This window comes from Tursiops truncatus, chromosome 6 (assembly GCF_011762595.2).
Source record: "Tursiops truncatus isolate mTurTru1 chromosome 6, mTurTru1.mat.Y, whole genome shotgun sequence".
Taxonomy (NCBI): domain Eukaryota; kingdom Metazoa; phylum Chordata; class Mammalia; order Artiodactyla; family Delphinidae; genus Tursiops; species Tursiops truncatus.
Window position 1 is genome coordinate 113256519 of NC_047039.1, and position 25713 is coordinate 113282231.

The window sequence follows — 25713 nt, forward strand, 5'->3', positions numbered from 1 at the left end:
ACCCGAGTCAGACACGCCGCTCCAGGGCACCCGCCCCCGGCGGGCCTGGAAACAGCTTCTCACGTGCACTTGGCTTTGGGTTGCGCCTTTTTAATTGCTTCCTTCCTTCCCGGTGAGAGCGACGGCCAGTGGCTGCCACGCCCGTGGGGCTGCCCTGCCTGCGGCCGGCACTGGACCGGCCGGGCTGGGGGACAGCCAGAGGCGCGGCCTGCGAGCGCACGGGCTCTTGGGAGCGGCCGTGTGAGCTGTTTGCCAAAGGACTGGGCGGGAGTGCGGGCGGGCGACGCGAAAGCTCCTGGGGAGCTGGCACGGCCCCAGCTTGTTCAGTCCTCCACGCACACCTGCTGCATCCAAGGCCTGGGGCCATGGCCGGGGTCACAGAAGACGTGAGCCCTGCCCCACGCGGCTCCTAATCCCGTGGAGGATGGACGTGTAAATGGGCAGTGACCGGCAGAGGCCACTGCTGTGGGGAAGGCCAGCGGGGGCAGGGGCGTGGAGGATCCAAGGCCGGGCTGAGGGGTCAGAGTTGGCCGGGAGGGCCAGGCCGGGGGAGGGCTCAGGCTCGGGGAGGGAGCAGCCCTCGCGCTGCCCACCCGGCCGCCCACAGCCGTCCCGCGGCCTCGGACCCCGCTGCGTTGGCTGCACTGTCGGGCCCCTGGTGGCCGCGCTGTCGGGCCCCTGGTGGCCGCGCTGTCGGGTCCCTGTGGCCGCGCTGTTGGGCCCCTGTGGCCGCGCTGACGGGCCCCTGCTGGCCGCGCTGACGGGCCCCTGTGGCCGCGCTGACGGGCCCCTGTGGCCGCGCTGTCGGGCCCCTGGTGGCCGCGCTGACGGGCCCCTGTGGCCGCGCTGTCGGGCCAGGTACCTGTTCCTGTTTGACAAGGCAGTCATTGTGTGCAAGAGGAGGGGCGACAGCTACGAGCTGAAGGAGATCATCGAGCTGCTTTTCCACAAGATGACCGACGACCCCATGAACAACAAGGACGTCAAGAAGGTGAGCCCCGGCTTCCCGGTGGTGACGGAGGGGCTTCGAAGGCTGGGCCGCCCGGTGCGGGGCAGGCACCGACCCCCCCGAGGGAGGAGTTGTGGGGTGGCTAGGGAAAGCGTGGTCAGGTGGGCTGGCCTCCACCCGCTCTGTGCTGGGCCTGGCACTGCCCCCCCCCCGGCCTTTTGTCTGAGTCTTTCCTGGCGGGGGTCGGAGGGGCACGATCCGGATCGCAGCCCCCCAGTGAGGACCCTGAGCTGAGGGGTGTGGCCCGAGGCCGCTGGTGAGAGCCCAGCCTTAGACCTTGGCCGCCTGGCGCATGTGGCCCCCTGCGGCAAGCAGGCCCTCCTGCCCCTCCCCGGCCCTCCCGCTTTGGAGGAGGGCACCGGGTGGGCCTTGCTGTGGCTCGTGGGGCTCTGATGTCCAGCCAGTGGGGTGTGGCTGCTGGGGGTGGGGCCATGGCTGGTGAGGGAGGGGCCATGACTGCTAGGGGTGGGGCCATGGCTGCTGGGGGTGGGGCCATGACTGGTGAGGGAGGGGCCATGGCTGCTGGGGTGGGGCCATGGCTCCTGGGGTGGGGCCATGGCTGCTGGGGGTGGGGCCGTGGATGCTGTGGGTGGGGCCATGGCTGCTGGGGGTGGGGCCGTGGATGCTGTGGGTGGTGCGATGGATGCTGAGTTGGGGCTGCCGTGCTCTCTGGTTCAGTCCTGCTTCTGCACCCAGTGCTTGAGTACCTGTGGTGTGCAGCCCTGGGCTGGGTGTGGGTGCCAGGAACCAAAGTGCTGAAAGAGGCTGGACTCCCGAGCTAACAGGTAGAATGCGGGTGCCACCTGGAAGAGCTGTTGGGGGTGACCTGCCTAGCCCTGATGTCCAAAACAGGCCACTGGGGCCCCAGAAGCAGTGACCTGAGGCCACCTCCCAGGCTCAGGGCTGAAGACGAAGCCCCCCAGGTTCCGCCCCGGCACCTACCCCTCTGGGAGAAGGCCCTTGCCATGGTGGTCCCATCCTGGGGCACTTGGCAGTGGGCAGTGTCCTGGGTTGCGGCGCCCACCGCGGGGCTGGGCCAGGCCTCTTGATGATCTCGTCTCCCCTTTTCCTTTCCTCTCCTCGCGCTTCCTAGTCTCACGGGAAAATGGTAAGCCCCTGACGCTCACGTGCTCGCCACCTTCCTCACCTCCGGGCCCGATGCCGACGCTTCCTCCCTGAGTTGGGAGTGGGGTCTGGGGAGCCGGGTGGGCCTGAGCCGGGCTGGGTTCCCGGCGTTCTCCTTCCTCCCCTCAGTGTCTGGATTAAGAGGAGACATGTATCTGTGATAACAGATTTGCCGGCTGCAAAGGGTGTCAAGTGAAACCCCCCCTCCCGCCTGCCCCACCCACTCCCAGTCCCTGGAGGTTAAGGACCTGGGTGGTTTCAGAGCCACTGGGGTTGGCCTGTTCTCTCTCTGCCGCCCTTTGTCCTCTTTCTTCTTTCCCTCCCTCCTTCCCTCTTTTCCTTTTTCCCTCCACCTTTCCTGACACAGATGGGCTCAGGCTTCCCAGACGCTTCTTCCTGGGCCCCTTGGAAGCCCCGAGCGATAGCCGGGCCTGGTGGTGGCTGAGGGGTGGGAAGGCTGGGCTGACTTTGCCGCAGCTCCCCAGGCCCATGGCCTCCTCTGCCTTTTTTGTTTTTTTCTGTTGTTCTAATTCAGACCAGTGAGCTTTTTTGGCATCACATTTAGGAAGTGAAAGTGGGTGGGCTGGCGTCCTGGAGGGGGCCCCAGGTGAACGCCTCAACGCAGGTCATTAGAGGTGGCCTGGGCTAAGCCGCAGAGACCTCAGTTGAGGGTGCACCTCGGAGGGGGTCGGAGGTGGGTCCCAGGACATCTCGTTAGAGGCTGCATACACTTACACACGTGTGCACGTACAGGCCTGGGCACGAGTGTGCCTGTACCTGTGCCCGTGCACCTGTGTGCACCTAGCCACGCCCGTTGCAAGCGTGTCCCCTGTCTCCTCCCACAGTGGTCCTACGGTTTCTATCTAATTCACCTTCAAGGCAAGCAAGGCTTCCAGTTTTTCTGCAAGACAGAAGACATGAAGAGGAAGTGGACGGAACAGTTTGAGATGGCCATGTGAGTCCGCCGTGGCAGCAGCGCGGGTGGGAGGCCACGTGGATCTTTCTCGGGGAACCCGCCCCCCCGGGATGCCAGCCCCTGCCCCCCGCGTGGCAGCCTCGCTCTTTAATCTACAGTGGCCAGAGGGCCCTCCCCCTGGGGCCGAGCCTCCCACACTTGACCGGCAGGGCAGCGAGTGGCCAGGAATGGCCATGGTGCCAGATGGACTCACGGTGACCCAGATCCCTGGGTCTTACAGGCCGGTGGGTTGTCACCTTTGGGGAAAAGCCCCAGAGCTGTTTTTCCATGAAATCTAGGAGGAGCCCCAGTTAGCCCAACAGAGAAAGGTGATCATGGGGGTGCCTGGCCACATCAGACCTTGAGGCCAGGGTGGCAGGTCCTGGGGCCTCCGGGCAGGTGCACTCACCTCCCTGGCCTCTTCCTCCTGGTGAAATGCACGTGAAGGGAGGGTCCAGGTTCCGGGATTATTGGGAGGATCCAACGGGGTCCCGCGTGGGACACATCAGAATAGATGGCGGCCAGGCGGTGGGCCCCAAGGCTTTCTAGGGGTTGTAATTTTCTCCCCACCGTTCTCATGAAAATTTTCAAGCGTTAATCCAAGTTGAAAGAACGTCACGGTAAATGCCCGGCCTGCTCCGTTCACGTCTTGTGCTGTCCTCTGTCACATGCCGTTCCCCCAGCCCTGGTGCCGTCTGCTAGCGGACGTGTCGTAGTGAATTGCAGACATCAGTGCGAGTGAGGGTGCCCGTCATGAAGTCACGATTTGTTTAGATCTTTATATCTCAGGCTCGCGCACAGTGACATCCTGGGTGCGGTTTGCTGAGTCACGACAAACGCTTGCACCGGCCCACACCCAAGCCCTGTCCAGATACAGCTCTTAACCATCACCCCAGAAGGTTCTCGAAAGCTCCCACTCGGACCCTTCATCCTCCCCGGGGTGTCAGGGCCCCTCGGGTCTGCCCGGGGGTCGGGGCAGATCCTGGCTCTGTGTCCTGGCCTCCTGACTCCCGGCCGCGTTCCAGAGCCCGGCTGGTTTGGCGGCTTCCGTTTCGGGGGGGCTCAGGGAACCTGGAGCCCGCTTTCCCTCCCATCAGGTCAAACATCAAGCCCGACAAAGCCACCGCCAACCAGCACAGCTTCCAGATGTACACGTTTGACAAGACCACCAACTGCAGAGCGTGCAGGATGTTCCTCAGGTGAGGCCGTCTCCCGGCCCCCGAGGGGGCCCGCTGCTGCCTCCCTCCTGTGCCCCCATCACCGCCCAGCACCCCTAGGCCAGCGCTGTGCTGGGGCCCAGGGACCCGGGGAGACATCCCATCGTGTGGGAGGCAGCCGGCCCTCGGACGTTTGGGATCCAGCCGGGAGGGGAGGTGCCTGTCCCCGTCCTGTGGGGATGGCAGAGCCAGGCTGCGCATCGGGGCGGGGGTCCTGGGCCCCAGGGCTTTGAGGGGTGATGCCCTGGGGGGCAGAAGGCAAGGTGGGTCTGGTGGTCCACCTCACCTCCTGCCCCTTCCCCCTCCCACCCCGGCGCAGAGGCACCTTCTACCAGGGTTACCTGTGCACCAAGTGTGGCGTCGGGGCACACAAGGAGTGCCTGGAAGTGACCCCTCCCTGCAAGATCAGTGAGTACCCATCCCCGCCCTCCCCGTGGGGCACGGGCCCTGGGGGCTGGTCCTCAGGGTCCCACGACACACCCCGAGCCGAGGGTCCCGTCATCCCTCGCAGCTGCCGGCTCTGGCGGTGTTCCCACATTCTCCTTTCCTGCCGTGGTGACCCCACGGGGCAGGGACCAGATGAGGAAACAGAGGCTCAGAGAGGGGAGGACGCCGGCCCCGGGTCACACTGGGTCAAAAGGCCCAGCCGGAGCGGGAGCGGGGATTCCGTGGCAAAGCCCTCCTCCTAACTGCATACTGGCTGGCTTCTCTCGGCCTCTTGGGCACCCGCTGCCGCGCTGCAGTTGTAAGCGTCTAGAATCTCCACCCCGCAGAGGGCACAGGACATTCCTGGCAGCTGCATGGAGGTTTCCGGTCACAGAGGAACACCTCACCCCTGGGTTCCCCCGCCCTGGAGAGGCCCGGCCCTCTTTAGCGACAGCCCTGTTTGTAGACGGTTCACGTGCGTGCACGGCACCTACTGTGCTCCCCTTTGCCTCAGATGGGGGAAGCCTGAGGCTCCTGTCAGTCGTCTTGGTTTGGGGGATGAGTAGGGGGAGGGCCCAGCCTAGAGCAGCTGGACGGGCCGCCGGAAAGCCTGAGATGGTTCTGAAAGGTTTCAAAGCCGCCACGGTCAGGGACTGGCTGAGCTCTGGGTCCGGGCGTGGGGCACCCGCCAAGCACCACGCTGCTCGCCCTGCTTCACGGGGCCCAGATGCTCCCACATCCCCGTGAAATGGGGCTGTTATGCTGACATCCACACTCAGGGGAGCTGCGCTCAGAGCGGGTTAACCACGCTGCAAGTAGACAGGGAAACATGCCGGGCCTGCTTGTCCCCCGAGACACCACCGCCCAGAGTAGGAGAGTTTAATTCCTCATTTACTGTGACTGCTGGTCCAGTGCCCTGATCTGGGAGGAGGGTCCGACAGGTCAGCCCAGACCCCCTCGTCCCCACCAACGCCCGCCCGATGCAGCCCACTCCGGCCCGGCGGAAGTTCAGCGACCCTGCCAATCTCCTCCAGGCTAGAGGATGCTGCCGGCCCCGACTGGCCCCGACGCAGCTTTTCAGCTTCGCCCATGGCTACCGCCCTCTTGTGGCCATGTGTCCTTTGCGTCAAGCGACTGGACAATTCATTTCTTTTGACATTTTTTTTCCTGATCTTAAAAGTAACATACTTCTTTATCAAAAACTTAGAGGAAAAAAAAGAGGAGAAATGAAGTAAAAAAGAAAATAATTATCACTTATGAACAGATTAAGAAATAACCAAAGGTGATATTCTGGTGTATTTCCTGTCAAGTTTTCTTTTTTTTTTTTTTTTTTTTTTTTTTTTTTGCGGTACGCGGGCCTCTCATTGCTGTGGCCTCTTCCGTTGCGGAGCACAGGCTCCGGACGCGCAGGCTCAGCGGCCATGGCTCACGGGTCGAGCCGCTCCGCGGCATGTGGGCTCTTCCCGGACCGGGGCACGAACCCGTGTCCCCTGCATCGGCAGGCGGACTCTCAACCCCTGTGCCACCAGGGAAGCCCAAGTTTTCTTATTTTTAAATAATCTTTCTGTTTCCTTTTCCCTGATTATTAAATACCCATTTCCCATAGAAGATATAGAGAAAAGTAAGGGAGATGAAAGCAATCCTGGTTTTTGTCACGCCAGGCAAAAACAGCTGCCGTTAGCCATCACCTGCCTTCTCCCTTTTTTGCAATGCCCCCGCCCCCGCCCCCCATCTCTTTTTAGGTTTTTGTGTTTTTCATGATGTGTATAGTTTAGGCAATTGCACATCTTTCGAAAGCTGAAGTCATCAGCACCCTCCCCGTGTCACTGAGAGCCCGTCGTGGGCACCTGGTTTTATTTTAAGGAGCGTGTGCTTCCCCCAAGGGCACGTGCCTGATGCCTGACGCCTGTAGCCTCTGATCTGCAGGGTCTGTCGGATCCTATGTCTGCCCAAAGCAGGCTGCGACTGTGCGTGTGTTAGACGGTGTTGAAGTCCCATCAGCCACACGTTAGCCCTTGTGGTGCTTGTTTTGTCTGGTGGTGGAGTGGCAGCTCAGCTTGTCAGATGGCCGGGGCCCAGCCTGGAGCTGTGTCCTCCCCTTGGGTCGCCCCAGGGCAGGCGGAAAGAATCTTTAGAATGTTTGCCTTCCATCTGATGAGCTGAGGTGTCCCGTGTCCGAGGTGCTGACAAATAGAATAGCACGACTACCACGTCTTCTGTCATTTGCCCACGGCAGGCATCACTAATCAATTGTGGAAACCTTCCCTTTGAGCCCAGTTCTGTCCAGTGATCAGGCAGTTGCTGCCGTTGGAGCAGAGTTGGCTCATGCAGGAAAACCTGTTTGCCATTGGGTCTGATACCCAGTGTGTGTTCTCCCGTGGGGCCCCTAAAACCAGAGCTCAGAAATCGCCATCAGAAGTAGTCGAGAGATTTTCGCAGTCACCAAGCACGCGTGTCCGTAATCCAGGTCTGAAAGGAAGGGCCTTGGAGCTCACCTCGCTCGCACACGCAGGCACGCCCAGCGGCTCTGACCCCGATGTGCTTCCTTTTCAGGTTCTCCTGCAGACCTGGTGAGTCCCCCAAACCATTCCCTTCCCACTGCCCTGCAGCCTACGCCGCCCCATGCCTGGAGCCGGAAAGACCCAACCGTTCCGGCCCTCACGCTTCTGGGGCCAGGCCGGCTTGCAGAGCCCCTGTTGGTTATGAGGGGCCTTTGTTTTCCTTCGTGGTCGTCAGTAGAGATGGGTCCCTGTGCATGGCCTCCTGGGCCCTGATAGCTTCCCCCTGCCCGGCTGCCCACCCATCCCACCTGCCCAGTGGCTTGCTGGCGGCTCTGGGTCCCCAGCTCTGTGACAGGCATCTGCTCACCTGCCCCCCATCCTGATAGACGTAGAGCCCTCTCTTCAGTTGACTTGGGGACGGAGTCACTGAATTCACTTCTGGATTGTGGACGTCATTTCTCTCCCCAGCCGTGGGGGTCCAGTCAAATTAACCAGCATGTAACGGGCTCTTCCTGGGCCCTGCGTGGGCTACAGAGATGCCCTCAAAGAGGAGGGAAGACAGAACATTTAGTGTATGCAGCAGGACACGTCCCGGACAGAGACGACAAACCCCAAGCTTTGAGCAGGGAGGCCCTGGGCTGGGGTGGTCAGGGCAGGCTTCCTGGAGGAGGTGGGAGTTACTGGTAAGGGATGGGAGGGGAAGAGGACGGATGTCCCAGGGCTGCGGAGGGGTACAAAGGTGGAGGGTGTAAGTAAGTATCGTGTCACACAGGGAACTAGGTTGTCACCATCACAAATGTCCGTGGGCGCTCAGGACGTGTCCCTGGCCCCCTCCCCACTTCCTGCCTTGACCCTTCCCTCTGGGTGTGGGGGGCAGGGGGTGTGGGGTGCTTGGGCAGCCTTCCCTCCTCACTATCCTCTGTCCTTGCTCTCACAGGACACCTCTGGAGTGGGGCCAGGTGAGTCTGTGGGACTTGGGTCTTCTCTGGTACCGTCCTTGTCAGCGGTCACCCTGGGAGCCGAGCCTGGGCCTGGCCTCGGTGTCTGCCACCTGGCTCCGGGCTCCCAGGGTGTGTGCTGCCCTCCGGCCCCATCTCCCTCCCACCTCCACGGCCACTTCCCCTGGGAGTTTCCTTAGTTGTTGATGACGCAGTGCCAGGCATGGGGCCAGGGCCCAGCCTGCAGAGAGTCAGGGTCCCTTCAGCCCAGTAGAAGCCCTGAGCTGCAGCCCGGAGACCCCGAGCAGAGCAGACTCTGGGACACTGCTGCTGTCGCTTTACCATTTTCTCCGTCCCCCCACGTCCCCCTTGCTCTGCGTTGGGTAGCAGGAGAACTGAAGGCACCAGGTATGAGGCAGCCCGAGCTGCGGACAGAGTCCAACCTAATCATGAAAACAGAAAACAAAAACCATGCTGCTGCCTCTGGGGCACCGGCTTCAGGAACCAGGCCTGGCAGACGCGGCCCATGCAGGGCTGGGCCGGTCAGAGCAGAGCAAGGTCTAGGAGAGGCCTACAAGTTTTGGGGGGGCTCACGCAGGCCCCCCCGTCAGCCCAGGGCTGCCCCGGAGTGGCCGTGTGGCCTTGGCAGGTCGCTGACCCGGCCCCCACCTCTAACAGGAGGGATGCCCCGTCTTCTACTCCACGCTGCTGACTCTCAGTCACAGATTCAAAAGGTGTTTGGATGATGGCACAGAAAGCGCTCTTTAAAAATAAGTTGCCGTTACTGCAGTGATACCCTGAATCTGTTCATCTCATAAATAGTTTACTTATGATATGTAACAAAGGGACGTGGGAGCCTTAGGGGAAGAATTTAGGGAGGGGCGATACAGGCCCATGGCCCGCTTCCAAGAGCCCTGAGAGGTCTGAGAAGGACGGGGAGGTCAAGGTCAGCCTGGGGCGGGCTGCCACCAGGACGGAGCCACCGAGCCACGCCCTCTCCTGCCCTGTCCTTCGCAGGTCCCAAGATGGTGGCCGTGCAGAATTACCATGGCAACCCTGCTCCCCCCGGGAAGCCGGTGCTGACCTTCCAGACGGGTGATGTGATTGAGCTGCTGAGAGGCGACCCTGAGTCTCAGTGGTGGGAGGTGGGTCCTGGACCTGGGAGGGTCTCGGGCCCCCGGCTACCCCCTCCCCACTCCCCAGGGTAGAGGCAGAGGGTCCTGCATTTCCAGGCAGGGGTGGGTTTGGGGTGCGAGACCATCGGGGTCGAGAGGAGTGGGCTGTTAGCAGGCCCGGGTCTTGGGGTGTTTGCCTTGAGGTGGTAGGAGGTGCAGCATCCCCTCACGGTAGAGATCGTCCTCCTGGCGTCCAAGCCCTTGCCCTGTCTGCCTCCTGCCTGGGTTATGTCCTGCACACACACACCCCAGGCCCCGCCCAGGCCATGCCGCGCCCACCCTGCTCCCCACCTGCCCCAGTTCAGGCCAGCACCACCTTGCTCAGCACTGGGGGTGCAGCATGACCGAGACCCGCCCACCGCCCTGCCCCAGGAGGCCCAAACACGGACACAGGTCCATGTGATGGTTTACGGCTCTGAGCCATGAAACCTGCTCTTCTGATTATAAGGCCTGAGAAAGGGGAGCCATTGGTGCTGCCCTGAGATCGCCCCCGTCCACGGGGTCTATGTGGTACCGCAGGAAACCGGGGCACTTGCCCAGGCTGGGTGACCAGGGCAACCTGCTTAGAGCTGATGCTACAGTGCGTGTGTTCAAGTGTCCAAGTACTGTTACTGCCGTCGTTGTTGTTGTGTGGTGGTCCTTGTCAGCACGTACTTGCTTACGAACTTATCGCACCAGACTCGGCCTCATGTAACTGGAGATTCAGGAGCTGAGAAGGTGTCTGCGGTACAGCGTCTGCCCCGTGCTGAGCCCAGCCACCCAGTTCCCCTCCCTAGCTGTCACCAGGGCCATCAGGTTTGGGTGGCCTTGCAGAGACACTTTGCTGATGTGAAAGTGGGGGCCGGGAAGGCCTTGGGAGGGTCTTCCAGGCAGAGCGAACGGAGAGAGTGAACAGTCGCCCCCAGGCCCTCCCACGCTGTGCTGTGTTTTATCAAGACCCCCAGGTCCACACGCCCCTCACAGTTTGGGAAGGGCCGGTGTGGCTAAGAGGACACAGCAGCCAGGAGAGGGGGCTCTGGTCCCAGCGCTGAACAAGCCGTGTAACTTCTCTGGGCCTCAGCGTGTCCTCATCTGTGAAGTGAGGGCGCCCCAAACGGTGATGAGGTCAGCTGAGGTCACAGCAGGAAGGTGGTGCTGTGATGGGCTTCTCAGGGACTCCCCTCGTCTTCCTCAGGGCAGGCTCAGTGCACACTACAATCCCCCCTCCCCCCACCACTGGCCAGGCCAGGCCCCGCCGGCCCTGACCATCTGTCCTCTCCCAGGGTCGGTTGGTGCAAACCAGGAAGTCAGGTTACTTCCCTAGCTCGTCTGTGAAGCCCTGTCCAGTGGATGGAAGGGTGAGTACTTCCCGTGGAAGCTTCTGGAGCATGGTGGCCAGGGTGCCGTGGGTGCCGAGAGCTGTCTCCTCACTCAGGACGCCCTGGACTTGTTCAGGCCGTTGCGAGCTGGCCCCGGAGCTGGGATGAAGGGCCAAGGGGCAGGGGATCCCTCCTCTCGGGAGGGCTTGGCTGTTTTAGAAACACTAAAATGGGCGTCTCTGCAGCAGGTGCAATGGACCAAAGACCAGCCGCCTTTCTCCACACTGGAGGGACTGTATAAGTCTTCTCCCTCGAACATAAGGACTCAGAGCTAGGATGTTACGATGTTTAGAAAAGAGGCAGGATGGCATTTCTTGCATCTGAGTTCTGTGGCGCAGATTCTGCTCCGTTACAAAAGGCATCGAGCTTGCATCACCCACACACACCCCAGAAAGAGCTAAAAGTGAGAGAGTGAAACTTCTCCCGAAGGAGCAGCAGGCAGGTGCCCGACCCCCTGGGAGCCCCGGTCCACCTACCGGGCCCTGCCCGGCCTCTGGCCCCACCGCCCAGCCTGTGCTTCTGTGCAGGCCATTGCCCAGTCGAAGGAGAAAGCATTTTAGGACAGGCTTTGCTGGCAGGTCGAAGGGACCAGACAGCAGAGGAAGGAAATGTCACTAACTCACTGGGTGGCCTGCAGGGGGGCAGGGGGTCCCTCAGGGTCCCTTCCCAACCCCGGCCCTCAGTTTCCCCATCTGCATGGTGAATGGGGTGGGGAAGGGACAGGTAGTCTAGGAGGCTCTTCCCAGCCTGTGGCCCAGTGAGGGGAGGTCAGGCCAGCGAGGGCGCAGCGTGGGGTCTGGAGAGCCGCGAGGTTTGCTGCAGACGCGGCTCTCCACCTGCAGAGCGCGCTGCTGCCGGCCCAATGCCTGTCCTTGGGGCTGCGGCCCGTCTGCTGCAGAGGACGCGAGGTATAGGGTGTGCTCCTGTCCACTGCTGAGCAGTCGTAGCCGCCTTCAGGTTGCTCTCTTTCTCCTTACACTGTTAGTTGGATGCTATATATTCATTCATTCGGTCAGTCAATCAATCATTCATTCGATCAGACCCACTGAGCATCTACTCAGAGATGGTGAGTCCTGGCTGCTGCCCTCAGGGACCTCCCAGGCCAGTGGCTCTGGGCCTAAGTCCACAGACGTCCTGGTAGCCAGTGCTGGGCTCCCGGGGTCATTGATGATAGGACGTCGCTGGGCCCTGCTCTGTGGACAGTCCCTGGGGATACACCAACCCGAATGTTCTCTCCTGCCAGCCGCCCATCAGCCGGCCGCCGTCCCGGGATATGGACTACACCGCATACCCCTGGTGAGTGGATCAGCGGGGGCCCCAGGCTGCCTCTCGTGTCTCCAGGGCGGCTGAGCCGGGCTGCACGCCGCCCCCTTCTCCCCTCCTCGGCTCTGAATCGCTGGGAGCCCGGGGGAGTCTTCTCTACCCCGAGGCCGCTGTTTCCCCGTCTATAAACAGATCATCAGGTTCTAACATTTGGGAGAACGAAGCCCTTTTTAAAATGTGATCTTACTTGAGCCTTGTCTAAAATACCAGTATATAGAAGGAGGTATATTTAAGGCCAAGATTATAATTGTATCTGCTCATACGGGCTTGATGAGAGCAGTGGGGCTGTTTGATGAATAAAACGTGGAGGTGACCCGGTAGGTACGAGTCTCAGATGCAGGTTGGCCTCAGGGCCAGCTTTTGTCGCTCTGCCGCCTGGCTCACCGGCTGCCTGGAAGAATGACTGCCCTTCAGTGACCGTGGCCCTGCAGAAGCTCGCCCTGTGGCAGCCCCAGAGCAGTGGGCCGCTCGACCCCGGGAGGGTCTGCCCTTGCGGTTTTCGGTTTGGGGTTGATCCCTGAAGCCACCCCGAGACCCCTGTGCCCAGTGGTGTGACGTGCCTGCACCCTCGGTGCCCCTGGCCTCCCCGGCACCGCCCCATCTGCGTCTCTGAGACCCCTGGGTCTGTTCCAGTACGCTGTTCACCCTGCATTTGGGTCTAATGTGGAGGGTGGAGGACTTAAGCTGTGATTTTCACTTGATGGGGTAACGCACAGAACTTTAATTTTCTAATGAATCTGTTTACAAAAGTCCCAATTCAGCCCCACAGGGAGGTGCAAATGGGGTCAGGCTTTGTTCTTGAGGTTGGGGGTCGGGGTGGGCTTCATTTCCATAGAGCTGGCGAGAAAAGCTTTCAGTCAGTGTGTCGGAAACCCACCCATGGAGATGCTGATGGTCTCCAGTATGTTAGGACACAAAACAAAACCCCACGTGAGCAGTTTGTGTTTATCGCTGCTTATTAAACAGTGACAACTTGGAAAGGAAGTTTGATCTAATGCCTCGTTACCCTGAACGCCTCCTGCAGGCCCAAGGTTCTGGAGGGTGGAGGCCGCGGTGGAGTGCCTGGGGCCTGTTTGGGGTCCTCGTCTCTCCCTCAACCACCTTCCCGGTGCGGGCTGTGAGCCGGCACGCGGATGCCCCGCCCCGCGGATGCCCCGCCCCGCGGATGCCCCGCCCCGCGGATGCCCCGCCCCGCGGATGCCCCGCCCCGCGGATGCCCCGCCCCGCGGATGCCCCGCCCCGCGGATGCCCCGCCCCGCGGATGCCCCGCCCCGCGCGTCTCCTCCAGACCCCGCCCACTGCTCGCCCCTTCTCCTGGGGGCGTGGCCTCACGTCCCAATAGGCTCTTCAGCAGATTAGAGACGTGTCAGTGAACAGCCCCGTTTCCTCCTCTGCTCCAGGTTTGCCGGCAACATGGAACGGCAGCAGACCGACAACCTGCTCAAATCCCACGCCAGCGGGACCTACCTAATCAGGGAGCGGCCGGCGGAGGCCGAGCGCTTTGCCATAAGCATCAAGTACGTGGAGGCTGGGGCTCAGAGAGACCCTCCCCTCATGCCGTTCCGAGCCAAGGAGCCCACATCCCCTCCGGATTCTGGGCTTGTTGGGTGTGGCCTTGGGATGCGTTGCCCACGCCAGGGCACTTTGGAGATGCAAGGGCGTCAGCGGGTCTGCACAATGCACCTGGCCCGGGACAAGCGTGAGTGATCCCGCCTGCCGTCGGCCTTGCCCGAAGCCGCCCCGTGGGCTTGGTCCGGCGTTTTTCAGGTGGCGGGGACCAGAGGAGCTCAGGGATGGGGACAGGCCTGTGGTGAGAGGTCGGGGACTTCCAGCGGCCCCGCAGGTGGCCTTGGAGAACACGGACAGTCACGCTGCTGCCAGCTCGGGGCTCCAGCCCGTGGCCTTTGGGCTGGGGTCACCCTGCTCAGACTCTGCCCCCTTGTGGGTCTTCTGTCTCCTCTTCAAGAGACAGAATCTGATTGGTCGTTGGTCACCATCGGCATAGGACACACATTGGACAGGAGTCTCAGGCCGGTGAATAGAGGGTTCTTGTTTGCCGTGACCTTGATGGGGTCAAGAGCCCCCAGCAGGGTGACCTGTATCCAGGGAAGGCCCCCTCGGGTCTGCTGGGTGGGTGCTGGGTGGGGGGTGGGGCAGGCCCAGCGACCGGGCCACCGGACGGCCACAGAGTCACCGCCTGGGTGCTTCTGGTATCGAGTCACAGAAGCCAACGCGAGGGAGCAGAGAGGCCCTCTCGGTAGGAGATGCAGGAGCGCCTCTGGCCGTTAGGGGCAGACGGGAGCCGGGCTCAGTGGGCCGCACCCAGGTCCTGAGCACACAGCCCACTCCCATCTTTCCATCTCAGCTTTTGTTCTCCCGCCACCTGCATCAGCTTCCTCTGCATCTGTGCCCAGTGGGGGCCGAGGGCATGAGCGCCCCAGCAGCAGGGTGCGGGTCCCGGCCTGAGCACGTGCTGCTGGCCAGCGTGCCTGCGCGTGTGCACGTGCGTGAACGTATCCCCATCCCCTGCTTGCATTACTGGGAGGCTGCAGGTGGTCATGCCCTGGTCATCCAGGACAGGGTCCCACTGTACAGAACGGCTGTTGGAGGACCCCTGGGGTGGGAAAGCTGGAGGGGTCGGGATCTGGGCAGCTAGGAGGAGCCAGAACTGAGGACGAGACCCCCACCCAGGTGGACAAACTGCCACGGTCCCCACGGGCTTTCCAAGAGGCCCCACTAATGTCTGGGCCTGAAACAAATGCACTGGCTTTTCTAAAATACAAAAACCAAAGGACACCTGCAGCCTTGAAAGTGACAGACGTCTAGTGAATGTCAGCCGGACACAACCTGGGTCGCCTGGTACATAGGACTTGCTCTCAAGCAGAGATCAGCCGTACCCGCCGTGGGTGGTGGGAGCATCGTAAGGTGTGTGACCCAGTGCAGGTGGGGCCTCCCGCAGTGAGAGTCTCAGTAGGGCCCTGGGAGATGAGTGGCGTGTGAGGCCTGCTGGCAGGCCTGTGGCAGAGGCTGGGGCAGCACCCAGCAGTGAAGTGGCAGAGACGTGTCTCGCCTGATAGGAATTCGTGGAGCACCTTCTGGGTGCCTAGCCCGCAGGATTCTGGAGTGGGGCTCAGACGGGTCTTGTCCAAGGAGCTGGGGTGGGGCTGCGCACGCTCAGCTCACTTTGAATCCAGGAGAAACAGTGGTGGGTGTTCTCCAAGGCCCCATGGGAGAGGAGGCTGGCCAGCTGGGCGTTTGCTTATATAACAACTGTTTATTCCATTAACTGGTTTCCGGATGTTAAACCAACCTTGCATTCCTGGAATGTCCCATTTGGTCGTGGTGTAAAAGCCTCTTTATACGTTGGTGTGTATAGATGTGCGTATGGAGAGAGTGCGTTGAGGATTCGTGCCTCCGTCGTCATAGGGGATGTTGGCGTGTCGTTTTCTTTACTTGTGATGTTGTGTGGCTTTGTGATTCGGAGGCAAGGGGTGCGCGCTCTCCAATGAGGCCACATTTGAACTGAGACCTGGACACAAGGCAGGGTTGTGAGGGTGGCAGGAGGGTGAGCGTTCTGGGCTGACGGGACAGCCAGTGCCAGGGCACGGCAGGCTTGTGCCTGGCGTGTCTGAGGAAGAGCTCCTCCGGCCAGCTGGGGTGAGGGTGCAGAGGAGGAGAACCTTAGGAGCTGGTGTCACAGCTGGGGTGAGGGTGCTCCCTTCGGGCCTCACAGGCCAAGGTCAGACCTCTGACTTACAAACCATGCTGTGAAAGCCTCACCAGGTGATGGGGGAATGGGGAGGGGGACATCCCCAGTGCAGAGAACAGGCGGAATCCGGGGCAGGACATCACGGCGGCGCTGGGTGGAGGAGAGGAGGGGAGCTTCGGGGCCTGAGGCCTTGGCTGACCCGGGAGTTTGGGCTTCAGACGGGTGGCCTGATGGATGGATGGACAAGCGGTAGGAGACAGGCCCCGGGCGGGGCGGGGAGAGAGTTGCAGCCGTAGGAGCAGGAGGTGTGGGCCAAGGGCCGGGGTCTTCGCTCAGCAAACATACGATAAGCCTGGACCCCTGGGGGCCGGGGGCCGTGTGGCTCGCGCAGTGACCGGCGCTCCCGTGTGCTCTGCCCAGATTCAACGACGAGGTGAAACACATCAAGGTGGTGGAGAAGGACAGCTGGGTGCACATCACCGAAGCCAAGAAATTTGAAAGCCTCTCAGTACGTGATCCCGCAGCTCCCGCCGGCCCAGGTCCCCCACCGCAGCCGCACCGAGGAGGAGGGGCCCCCTGCACCCACTCCTGCGGGCCGGGCTTGCAGAGGGGGAGAGCCCAGCAGGGGTCCCCCTCTCCCCGGGGAGGAGGGTCTTCCCAGTGTGGGAAAGATCCAGGGAAACTGGATCGTAGGGCACCTTGGGACAGGGAGGGCCTCGTCGCAGGCCCCCGAGTCAGGCTTCTGTCCCCCAGACCCCGTGGCGGACACAGTAGGGCCACCAGCATCACGCAGCCCATCCGCTTCCAACGCCCCTACCCCCAGCTGTCCCAGCCCAGCCAGAAAGCCGCGAGAGGCATAGTCCTTCTTAAAATGATTTTAAAGTTGGACCTGGTGTTTCTTTGCTAAATTACACGTGTTCCGTGCACGGAGAACATCTCACTGGAGCATTTGAGCTCTTAGACTGCCCACTGCGGCCGCAGAAACACACCCAGTAAAACAGAGAGTATCCACGATCTGCCCCCAGACCTGATGCTCTCGTCTCAGGGTGAGCCCCCACCGCCTCTCAGTAGAGCCTAGGTGTGGTCTATAGGTTCCTTTTTCAAACAAAGCCCCTGGCCACACTGGACCCAACTCTCAGTTTACCTCTCAACACAGCGAATGCTCACCAGGGGCGCCGCCCTCTTCCTGCCCCACTGTAGCCGCGTGGCGTTCGGTCACATGGATACGCTGGGATTTTCCCGAGGCGCTTCCCTGGTGTTGGACATGTGGGCGTTTCGAGTTTTTCTCCATTACGAAGAGTGTTGCAGGGAGCATTTGTGTCCATCCATCCCGGCCTTCTTCCCTGACTCTTCCCTTAGAAACTTTTGGGAGAGAAATTGCAGGATCAAAAGTTTGCGATACCACCCTGCCCCCAGTTTGGGTGCTAGGAGGGGCAGCGAGGAGGAGGGGTGTTTCCGGGGGTCAAGGAGATGAGTCCCCTGTGAGAACCTGGGGAGGTGGAAGAGGGAGGGCAGGGCGTCTGGGAGGACTGCCTGGAGGCGGAGGTAGCAGTGAGTGTGTGCGTCTTGCAGGAGTTGGTAGAGTACTACCAGTGCCACTCGCTCAAGGAGAGCTTCAAGCAGCTGGACACCACGCTCAAGTACCCCTACAAGTCACGGGAACGCGTGGCCTCTAGGGCCTCCAGCCGGTCCCCAGGTAACGCCCGTGCGCGGAAGGCTTCCGGTGGGCTGCACTGACCTCGGCCAGGAGCCCCTTCCCTATTCCCACCCCGGGGAGCAGTGGCCCAGGCCCCCCAGCCCTTCACCAGCACCCTCCTGAGCCAGGGTGCCCCATGTGACAGGTGGGGAGTGCCAGCTATGAATTGCTGCTCCGATCGATACCTCTGCCTGGAGGTCAGAGTGGGGAGGGAACAGGGCAGGTCCCTTCTGTCCTCAAATCCATCCCTGTACCCCAGCATCCCGCCCCCGCCCCGCCCAGGGACCCCAGCTACGAGGGAGCCAGAGCCAGTACCTGTGTTTGCAGAATGGGCTCCATAGCGCAGATGGGGGGCCAGCTGGGGGCAGGGGCAGGCTGGGCCCAGAGTGTTTGGCATCTGGCCCAGGGCTCTGTCTCGGAGCCAGCCACCCCACTTCCTCCAGCTGCAGGGGCCCGCAGGACCTCGGGTCCCACCGGGGCAGAGCAGGCCAGGAGAGGAGCGACGGGCCTTTAGTGAGCACCTACTGTGTGCCGGGCGAGGGGCTGTGATCTGCACGAGTAGTTTCCTGTATCCTCGCGTGAGCCCGCCCACTGGGAGGAGGTGGCCCAGGAAACAGGTGCAGGGTGGAGCGAGGGCCCGCGCCGTCCCGCTGCCCTCCTGGTGCCCTGGGCGGGGCCTGGGCCCCCTCCCCGCCGCCTGGGACCGCGCCTGGGACGGCGTGTGGATGCTCCCCGGCGCCCCTTTCACAGTCTCTCTCGCCTCTTTGCAGCTTCCTGCGCTTCCTACAACTTTTCTTTTCTCAGTCCTCAGGGCTTCAGCCTTGCTTCTCAGGGCTCCTCCGTGCCCTTCTGGCCAGGTACCGCTGCTGCTCGGGGCGTGGGGGGCCCGGCCTGCCGCCAGCTGCCTGGCGGGCCACGGCCCCGGCCTGAAAGTGTCCGCAGCTGCCCGCAGCCTGGGCGGGGCGGGGCGGGTGTGTGCAGAGGGGAGCGGCGGGGGGCGGGGCGGGGGGTGGGGCTGCCGCGGCTCCTGCAGACACAGTCGGCCTGGCGCTGCCCTCACCCCTGCCATGCTCACCCCCACGACCCCTCTCCAGCTCATCAGCCACTGTCCCCCGTTGCTCCCCGGGAGCTTTGCGTCTGGCAGCAGCAAACAGCTGGGCGACCCCCTCGGGGTGAAGGTGGGAGCAGACCCGGGGCGGGCCCCACTCGGCGACACTAAGGAGGACCTGTGGGGCTTGGGTGCAGGGGGACAGGTCTCGACTGGCCTTGACCGCACGGCCCTCTACTGCCAGAGGCAGAGCCCTCCCCAGCAGCCGCACGTGCTGCCCCTCCCGTCACGGGCCATTGTCATCTGTCCGTCAGGACTCCTGGGTCCCGGGCCAAGCTGGTCCAACCGGCTCTCTGGTTTCGTTTGGGCTCTGGAGTTGGGGACACGAGGGAAGTCGGGCAGCAGTGCCCTGGGGTCCAATTCCAGGCACTTTGTCAGACTGCAGGCTGGGAGCTGGGCAGCGGGCACTCAGCTGTCCACTGGCCATGTGATGCCCAGGCCCAGGGCACACGGGGGAAGGCCCCGAGGGAACTGTGACAGAGCACCGACACCCGCTCGTATGCCCGCGGGCACGCTCGCCGCCCGTGACGGCCCCCAGTGGGGCGGTGAGGCTCTGACTTAATCACGGTGGAGCTCAGGTGGGCCACGTGCCCACAGGTTGGGGCTCCCACAGAGGAGCGAGGGGCCCTGGGATTGGAGCCTGGTCTGTCCCACCAGAGCCTTTCCGCTCCATGGGCTCCTCTGTGGGCACAGGGCTGGGCCCCAGGGGAGAGACCCAGCTCGGCCCGAAGGACCCTCAGCCCTGGCGGCCCCGCCCGGCAGCTGTGTGACGCCGCCCGTCTCCCCCAGCAGTGTTTACGCCCCGCGTCATCGGCACAGCCGTGGCCAGGTACAACTTCGCTGCCCGGGACCTGCGGGAGCTCTCGCTGCGAGAAGGCGACGTGGTGAAGATCTACAGCCGCATCGGTGGGGACCAGGGCTGGTGGAAGGGCGAGACCAACGGCCGGGTGAGTGGGACCGGCCCCGGGTCCTGGGCCCCACGGGGGCTCCGCCTCCCCGTGGTGCTCGGGAAGGTGGGGCTCCAGCAGGCTGGCACCGCAGCACCACCTTGCCCCGACCCCGTGTCCTCTGACTGTGCCCAGGAGGTTGGGTGTCCCCAGGTTCCGTGAGCCAGGGTCACAGTGAAGAAGCGACTTCCTGGCTCAGATCTGGACCCCGGCCTGTGTGACGCTGTTTCTGTGCTTGGTCCTATTCTACGGTCCGTCGTGGAAACGGCAGGGGACAGATGTTGGGTGCAGTCTTTAAGTCCCTTGCACGTACCCAACCCTCTTTGCAGGCCGGGAGGCTGCAGGACTGAGAGTAGGGCTGGGATGTCCTCACGGGGCTCCTGCCATCCCATAAGACCCCGTTTACACCTTGGTGAGATGGGAGGGGACACACAGTGTCCCCAGCTAGCCTGCGATTCTGAAACCCCATGGCTCCTTATCCTGGTACCCTGTCTGGACCCCCTGGCTTTGACCAGTTCCATTGGCAGTCACCCGACAGGGTGCCTGGGCTCCACAAAGCACTGATTAGGAAACGTCCAGTTTTTGCAGGGGCTGCAGCTTCCCACAGACTTGGCTCCCGTCCTTACCATTCCGTTGCCGGGTGGAAGGAACTGGTCTGCCTCTACCTTGGAGGCCCTTGGGTCTGATCCTTTTGCCATCTGACAGCCCTTCAGAAGCGTGAGGCCTCTGAGTCCTAGGCAGTCCACCTAGAGGGCTGGGACTGCCAGCTCTCAAAAGTGCCAAGAGGCGCCTGGAGCTGGGCCCTCACCCCAGTCACGATGTCAGCCAGTTTCCCAGGTGATTTCGATGCAGAGTTCAGTTTCAGAACCACTGGTTTGGAGTGTTGCTAGATATTCCTGTTGTTGATACTTTAACCCTGTTATGAAATGTCGCAGTTCTTCTTGCTGTGAAGTCTGCTTTACCTGCTGTTTGCGAGACACCAGCTTTTTGAGGGGATTAGTGTTTTGCAGGGCGTACTTTCTTCCTTCTTGTATTACTTTCAGCTTTGCTGTATTCTTATATTTAAGATAGTTAGATGATAAAATCTTACTGTAAATGGACTTTTACAAGCCAGTCTGATCTGACAGTCTTGACCTTTTGATTAGTATAGGTAGTCCATTTACATTTAATGTAATTACTGAGATATTTAGATTTAAATGCATTATCTGTTTATCTGTTTATTTTCTATTTTTCACATCTATTCCTTCTTTGTTGTCCTTTCTTTCTGACTTTCGGATTAATCAATTTTTCTATTCCACTTCTCACCCCCCTTGCTTCGTTTGTTAGTTACACATTCTTTTCCTGTTACTTAAGTGGTTACCTTAGAGGTTCAATGTACACTTTGATTTCTGACAGACCACCTTAAATTAGTACTTTTACTACTTACCAGACAATGCAAGGACCTGACGCCCTTTGACTGTATTCATTTTCCTTCCAACTTTTGGGCAGGTGTTGTCATGTTTCTTAATTTGACATTTTTTAACCCCATAAGACATTATTTTTGTTTTAAGCAGTTAATTTTCATCTAGACTTACCTCTTTTCCTTTCCCAGCGTTCCTCGTTTCTTTCTACATTGTTACACACACAATCAAAACCAAATTCCTGGTGCCTGAAGTTCCCTCTTAGTATGATTTTTAGTGCAAGTCTGCTACTTATAGATTCTCAGTTTTTGTTGGATCTGAACACATCTTTCTTTCACTTTCTTTTTTAAATGTTTTCATTATAAAATATTTGTAATTTATTTTGATATAATTTCAAACTTAAAGAAAAGTTGCAGTCCTACAAAAACTCCCATATGCCCAAATTTACCAGTTAAGAATGGTTTGTTCGTTTGGTTTCTCATTTGCATTCTCTCTCTCTCTCTCTCTCTCTGTAAGTGTGTGTGTGTGTACACTTATTTTTCTCTAAACCATTTGGAAATCAGTTGCAGAAATCATAGCGCTTTACCCTTAAAGAACTGTAGTGTGTATTTCTTAAGATCAAGGACATTTTCCTTTGCTATAATTATCTACTCCCCAGTCCGTATTCAGATTTCACAACTGTCCCAATAGTGTCTTCTCTAGTTATTTTCCCCTGGTCCTAGATCATGAATTGCATTTACTTGGCATGACCCTCAACTCTCTTTAATCTGGGACAGTTCTTCAGCTTTTCTCTGTCTTACGTGACTTTGACAATGTGGAGAGTATGGGCCAGTTATTTTTGTAGACTATCCCTCAATTTAGGTTTCTTTGATATTTCTTCGTGATTAGACTGAGGTTGTATTTTTTGGTGGGAACACCACGATGGGGATGTTTTCTCTTTTCCAGTGGCTGTAGGGTCCTTTCAAGAAGTTTATCGTTTGCCCCATTATTGTGACGTTAACTCTGATCACTTGGTTAAGGTGGTGTCTGACAGGTTTCTCCACTCTGAATTTACTGTAATTGATAAGTAATGTGCGGGGTAATACTTTGAAATCAGATAAACAGGCTCTTCCTCATCAACCTTTCACCTACTAGTTTTATCATTCATTGATGAATTTTGCCTATTCAGTTATTTCTATCATGGTGGAGAATAGTGATTTTCCATCTTTTTTTATACACTTATTAGTGGGAGTTCTACTGTAAGGAAGAGCTTTCTCTTCTCCGCTTGGTCACTTTCCCCCAGCAATCAGTCATCTCTCCAATGAGACCTGCTTCCTTTTTGTGAGCCATTTTATTGAGTTCATTTTTGAAGGGTATTTTTTACTGGGTTTAGAAGTCTAGGCTGGCAGATCTTTTATTTCAGCACTTCGAGGATGTCATTCCATTGTCGCCAGGCTTCCATCATTTCTGTAGAAAAAGTCCATCAGCGTTCTTACGGTGATTCCTTTGGAGGAAGTGTCTGCACGACTCCCCACTGGGCTCCATGGGAAAAAAGTCTTTGTTTTTCATCAGTTTTACTATACTGTGCCTATGTATGGTTTTCTCTGTATTCATTCTGTATGAGATTTGCAGAGATTTTTTTGAATGTGTGGTTTGATGTCCTACATCAGTTTTGGAAATTTCTTCAGATAGTGTATCTGCTCCGTTTTCTCTCTTTTCTCCTGGGGATCTGTTCACGTGGATGGTAGACCTTGTTCACCATGGCCCACAGAATATTTTTACTGTTTTATGTGTGTTTCATCCATTTTCTCTGGTTTTCCATCTCATTACTTTCTATTGACTTCTCTTCCAGTCTATTAGTCTTCTTTTCTGCTTTGTCTAATCTGCTCTGAACTTCAGTCATTACATTTTTCAGTTTTAGGATTTCCATTTGATTTCTGATTTCAGTTCTCTGGACAATTTTCTGCTTTTTCATCAGTTTTCTGAAGCAGACAGGTTAGAGCCACTTGCGTTTCCTGATGGATGACCCAATACCTGGATGACCTGTAGACTGGTTTCTGCTGTCTGCATTTTCTCTTAGTTTCTGTCACTTGTTCCTGATTAAATGCCGAGCTTGCGTATAAAAGACCATAGAGGCCCTGGATGATGTTATTTTCCTCCAGAGAGGATTTAATTTTTTGCTGCCGGGCAGTTAGCTGCCGGGCAGGTCGCCTTGAACCGCTCTGGGCTGGTGCATTTCAGGGTCACCCCTGCTCCTGGGCCTCGGCTCCGCTAGGCTCTCTGCCTCTTCTCCAGGGCCTCTCTTGGGGGGTGGGCCTTTCTTAGGACGCCAGCCTCTTAAAGAATCGCCCACCTCCACAGACCTCCACTTGCCCTCACCCTTCACACACTCTTAACGTGAGTCTGTCGTCTTTCTCAGATTGGCTGGTTTCCTTCAACGTACGTAGAAGAAGAGGGCATCCAGTGACAGCAAGAACGCGGACAGGACTCACCGATTTTCTTGGAAGAGTCGCTCCGGTGCTGAAGCCTGTCTCCAGCTCTGAGACTCAGAGGGGAAATGCCCGCCAACCTTCCAGTCTTCAACAGCCCGTGGGGATGGGGAGGGTGTTGAGAACCCTACGTGTGATCCGTCCCACCATCAGCCTGCCCTTGGTGGCCTGTCCTGGGTACGCCGCTTGTACATACAGGAGATCGGGGCCAGCCCTGCTTGGCTTCACCACCGGAGGGCCGAGTAGAGGGAGCGCCTGCGGCGTCCCGAGCCAGGCTCTGGGCGACAGCTGAGGCCAGAGCTCACCTTGCCCTTGTCCTGTCGAGATGGCCTGCAGGAGCTTAGGTTTGAATGGCATATGCTGTCCCAGGGAGGGCTGGGGACCTTCCCCTTGGTCCCTTCTGCTCAGCCTCTGGACCCTCCGCCCTGCTGCTCCCAGGGGGAGGCGGAAGGGCCCAGAGCCAGGCTGCTGTGCTCGGGGACAGAGGGAGGGAGCATCGCCGGGGCCCGTGCGGCCCCCCGGCCCCCTGCTGTCCCTCTGCACCGGGGGTGTGCGGAGACCCTGGGGGGGGAGCCTTGGGAACCTTGACGCTGCCGACCCCGCTCCCCAGTCAGTGGTACTGTCCTTTGCCCTGAGCCCTTGGTGCGTGTCTGTCCTGTCCTGCTGCCGGGTGGATACATGGTTTGCCAGCCCTCCCGTGGGTGGGAAGCAGAGGGGGCTTTCCGCTGGCCTGGTCTCTGCTGTTCACTTTCCTCTCCAGAAGGAGGCCCCCCGCCACCGCCCCCAAGCAGGCGGGCCCTCTGGGTGTCCCGTGTCCTGCAGGGGGGTCCCTGAGGGTCTTCCCAGCCTTTGCACAGATGTCGGTTCTAGCCCTCGGCAAGTCTTCCTTCCAAGGGCTCTTGCAGCCCACGAAACAGGGCCTGCGGCCACAGCCCGAGGTCAGTGCTCTTGGGGAAGCTCCGCCCCCGAGCTCGCCCTCCGCACCCCGCCTGGCCCTTGACCTCTGGCTGGCTGGCCGGACCCTCTTCTCTCCGCCCGGATGCCGCCTGAGACCCAGTGACGCTGTCCCCTCCGAGTTCCGTGCCAAAGCTAGGGGTGCAGCGTGGGCTTCGCGGGTCCCCCTTTCCCTTCGGTCAGCTGCACGAGGTCGGGCGTTGCCAAGGCTGGCCCCTGCCGGGGTGGGCGCTGGTGGCCACACTGCACCCTGGGGTTCCTCTGAGGTCAGCCTTGCGATCTCCAGCCTCAGCTCAACACAGCAGCATCCTGGCATGGGGAGGAGATGGGGAGGGGTCTGAGAGGGCGTGTGCAGGCAGGAGAGACAAGGCAGCCCGCAAAGGCTTTTGGGAAATGAAGGTCACAGGATTGTATTTGGGGGGCGGTGGGCAAAGCGGGGGAAGGAGGGATTTTCCACGGAGAGAGCAGACCCAAATCCTTGTCAGGGTGCACCCAGCACTTTGCACGTGACCTCGGCGCAGCTGGCCCAGCTGTGAGCCCGGGACGGGAGGGGAGAAGACCAGCCGGCCAGCGCCTTTCGTGTTTACGGTTGTGGGAAAAGCTTTGGTTTCTGTTACTGATGTTGTTTTAGGGTCTTGTTTCGTTTCGTTTTGGTTTTGGTTTGCCTTGTTTGCTTTTTAAGGGAAAAACAGGTTGGTAGTTATTTCCTCCAAAACTCCCATTATATTATCTGTGGATAATAAGGAAGAGATTTTATAATAGCAAGAAAATAATGTATATTTGAGGTCATCATGAAACAAGGCGTCGTGATAACAAAGGACACTGAGAAAACCTAATTTAGAACCCTGGTTCTTGTGACTGTTTTGCTTTGTTTTTGTGTGTTAGGGAGCTTGTCTTGGTTGGGTTAGTTTTTGCACTGCAGGAAGCAGCAGGGGAGGAGGGCCGGGCACAGGCTGGGACGCGGGTGGTTGCAGCAGGAGATGGGACGCCCTCTGGCGGGGCTTCGGACCTGGGGCCTGAGATTAGCTGTGAACACTTAGGAGCCCGACGCATGCGGGTCAGGGATCTGGGGGTCCCGCAGCTGGTGGGGACCCCAAACAGAATGCAAACTGTACATTTGCCAATAGGTTTTTTTCAGACCACAGTTTCTACCACAAATAAACCTGAGTTCTTTTCTGCAGGAGTGGCTGGCCTTTCATGCTGGGGAGGAGGGACTGGCTGGATTCCTGTGTGTCCAGAAGGGTCTGCCCCGTCCGGATACTGTCGGCCCAGGGGGCGGTGGCCTGGGTCAGACATGGGCCTTGGGGGGGCTCGGCCTCAGCCACCCGCTGGGGGTCTGGGCGACAGTGACGCCGGGCCACTGACCAGGCACCTCCAGACCGGCCCCGGTCACGGGCTTCCTAT

General features: G+C 59.6%; 1 protein-coding gene across 14 annotated transcripts in view; it reads left to right on the plus strand.

Moving 5' to 3' along the window:
- The window catches only part of VAV2 (vav guanine nucleotide exchange factor 2), a 177980-nt gene extending 152491 nt beyond the window's left edge, over window positions 1-25489 (plus strand). For 2 of the 14 annotated variants that reach the window (XM_073806767.1, XM_073806769.1), the window contains 13 exons: window positions 859-991; window positions 2103-2117; window positions 2980-3089; window positions 4115-4288; window positions 4626-4714; window positions 7286-7302; window positions 8171-8192; window positions 9189-9316; window positions 10609-10683; window positions 11948-12000; window positions 13428-13544; window positions 19330-19487; window positions 23286-25489. In XM_073806767.1, coding sequence (XP_073662868.1) covers window positions 859-991; window positions 2103-2117; window positions 2980-3089; window positions 4115-4288; window positions 4626-4714; window positions 7286-7302; window positions 8171-8192; window positions 9189-9316; window positions 10609-10683; window positions 11948-12000; window positions 13428-13544; window positions 19330-19487; window positions 23286-23647 — 1453 coding nt within the window. In that variant the 3' untranslated portion in view covers window positions 23648-25489. Of the gene's footprint in view, window positions 1-858; window positions 992-2102; window positions 2118-2979; window positions 3090-4114; window positions 4289-4625; window positions 4715-7285; window positions 7303-8170; window positions 8193-9188; window positions 9317-10608; window positions 10684-11947; window positions 12001-12862; window positions 12958-13427; window positions 13545-16156; window positions 16245-17308; window positions 17433-18202; window positions 18290-19329; window positions 19488-23285 lie in introns of those variants that run through there. The other 12 variants (XM_073806775.1, XM_073806771.1, XM_073806772.1 and 9 more) reach the window with 12 other exon arrangements.
- The last annotated feature ends 224 nt before the right edge of the window (window positions 25490-25713 follow it).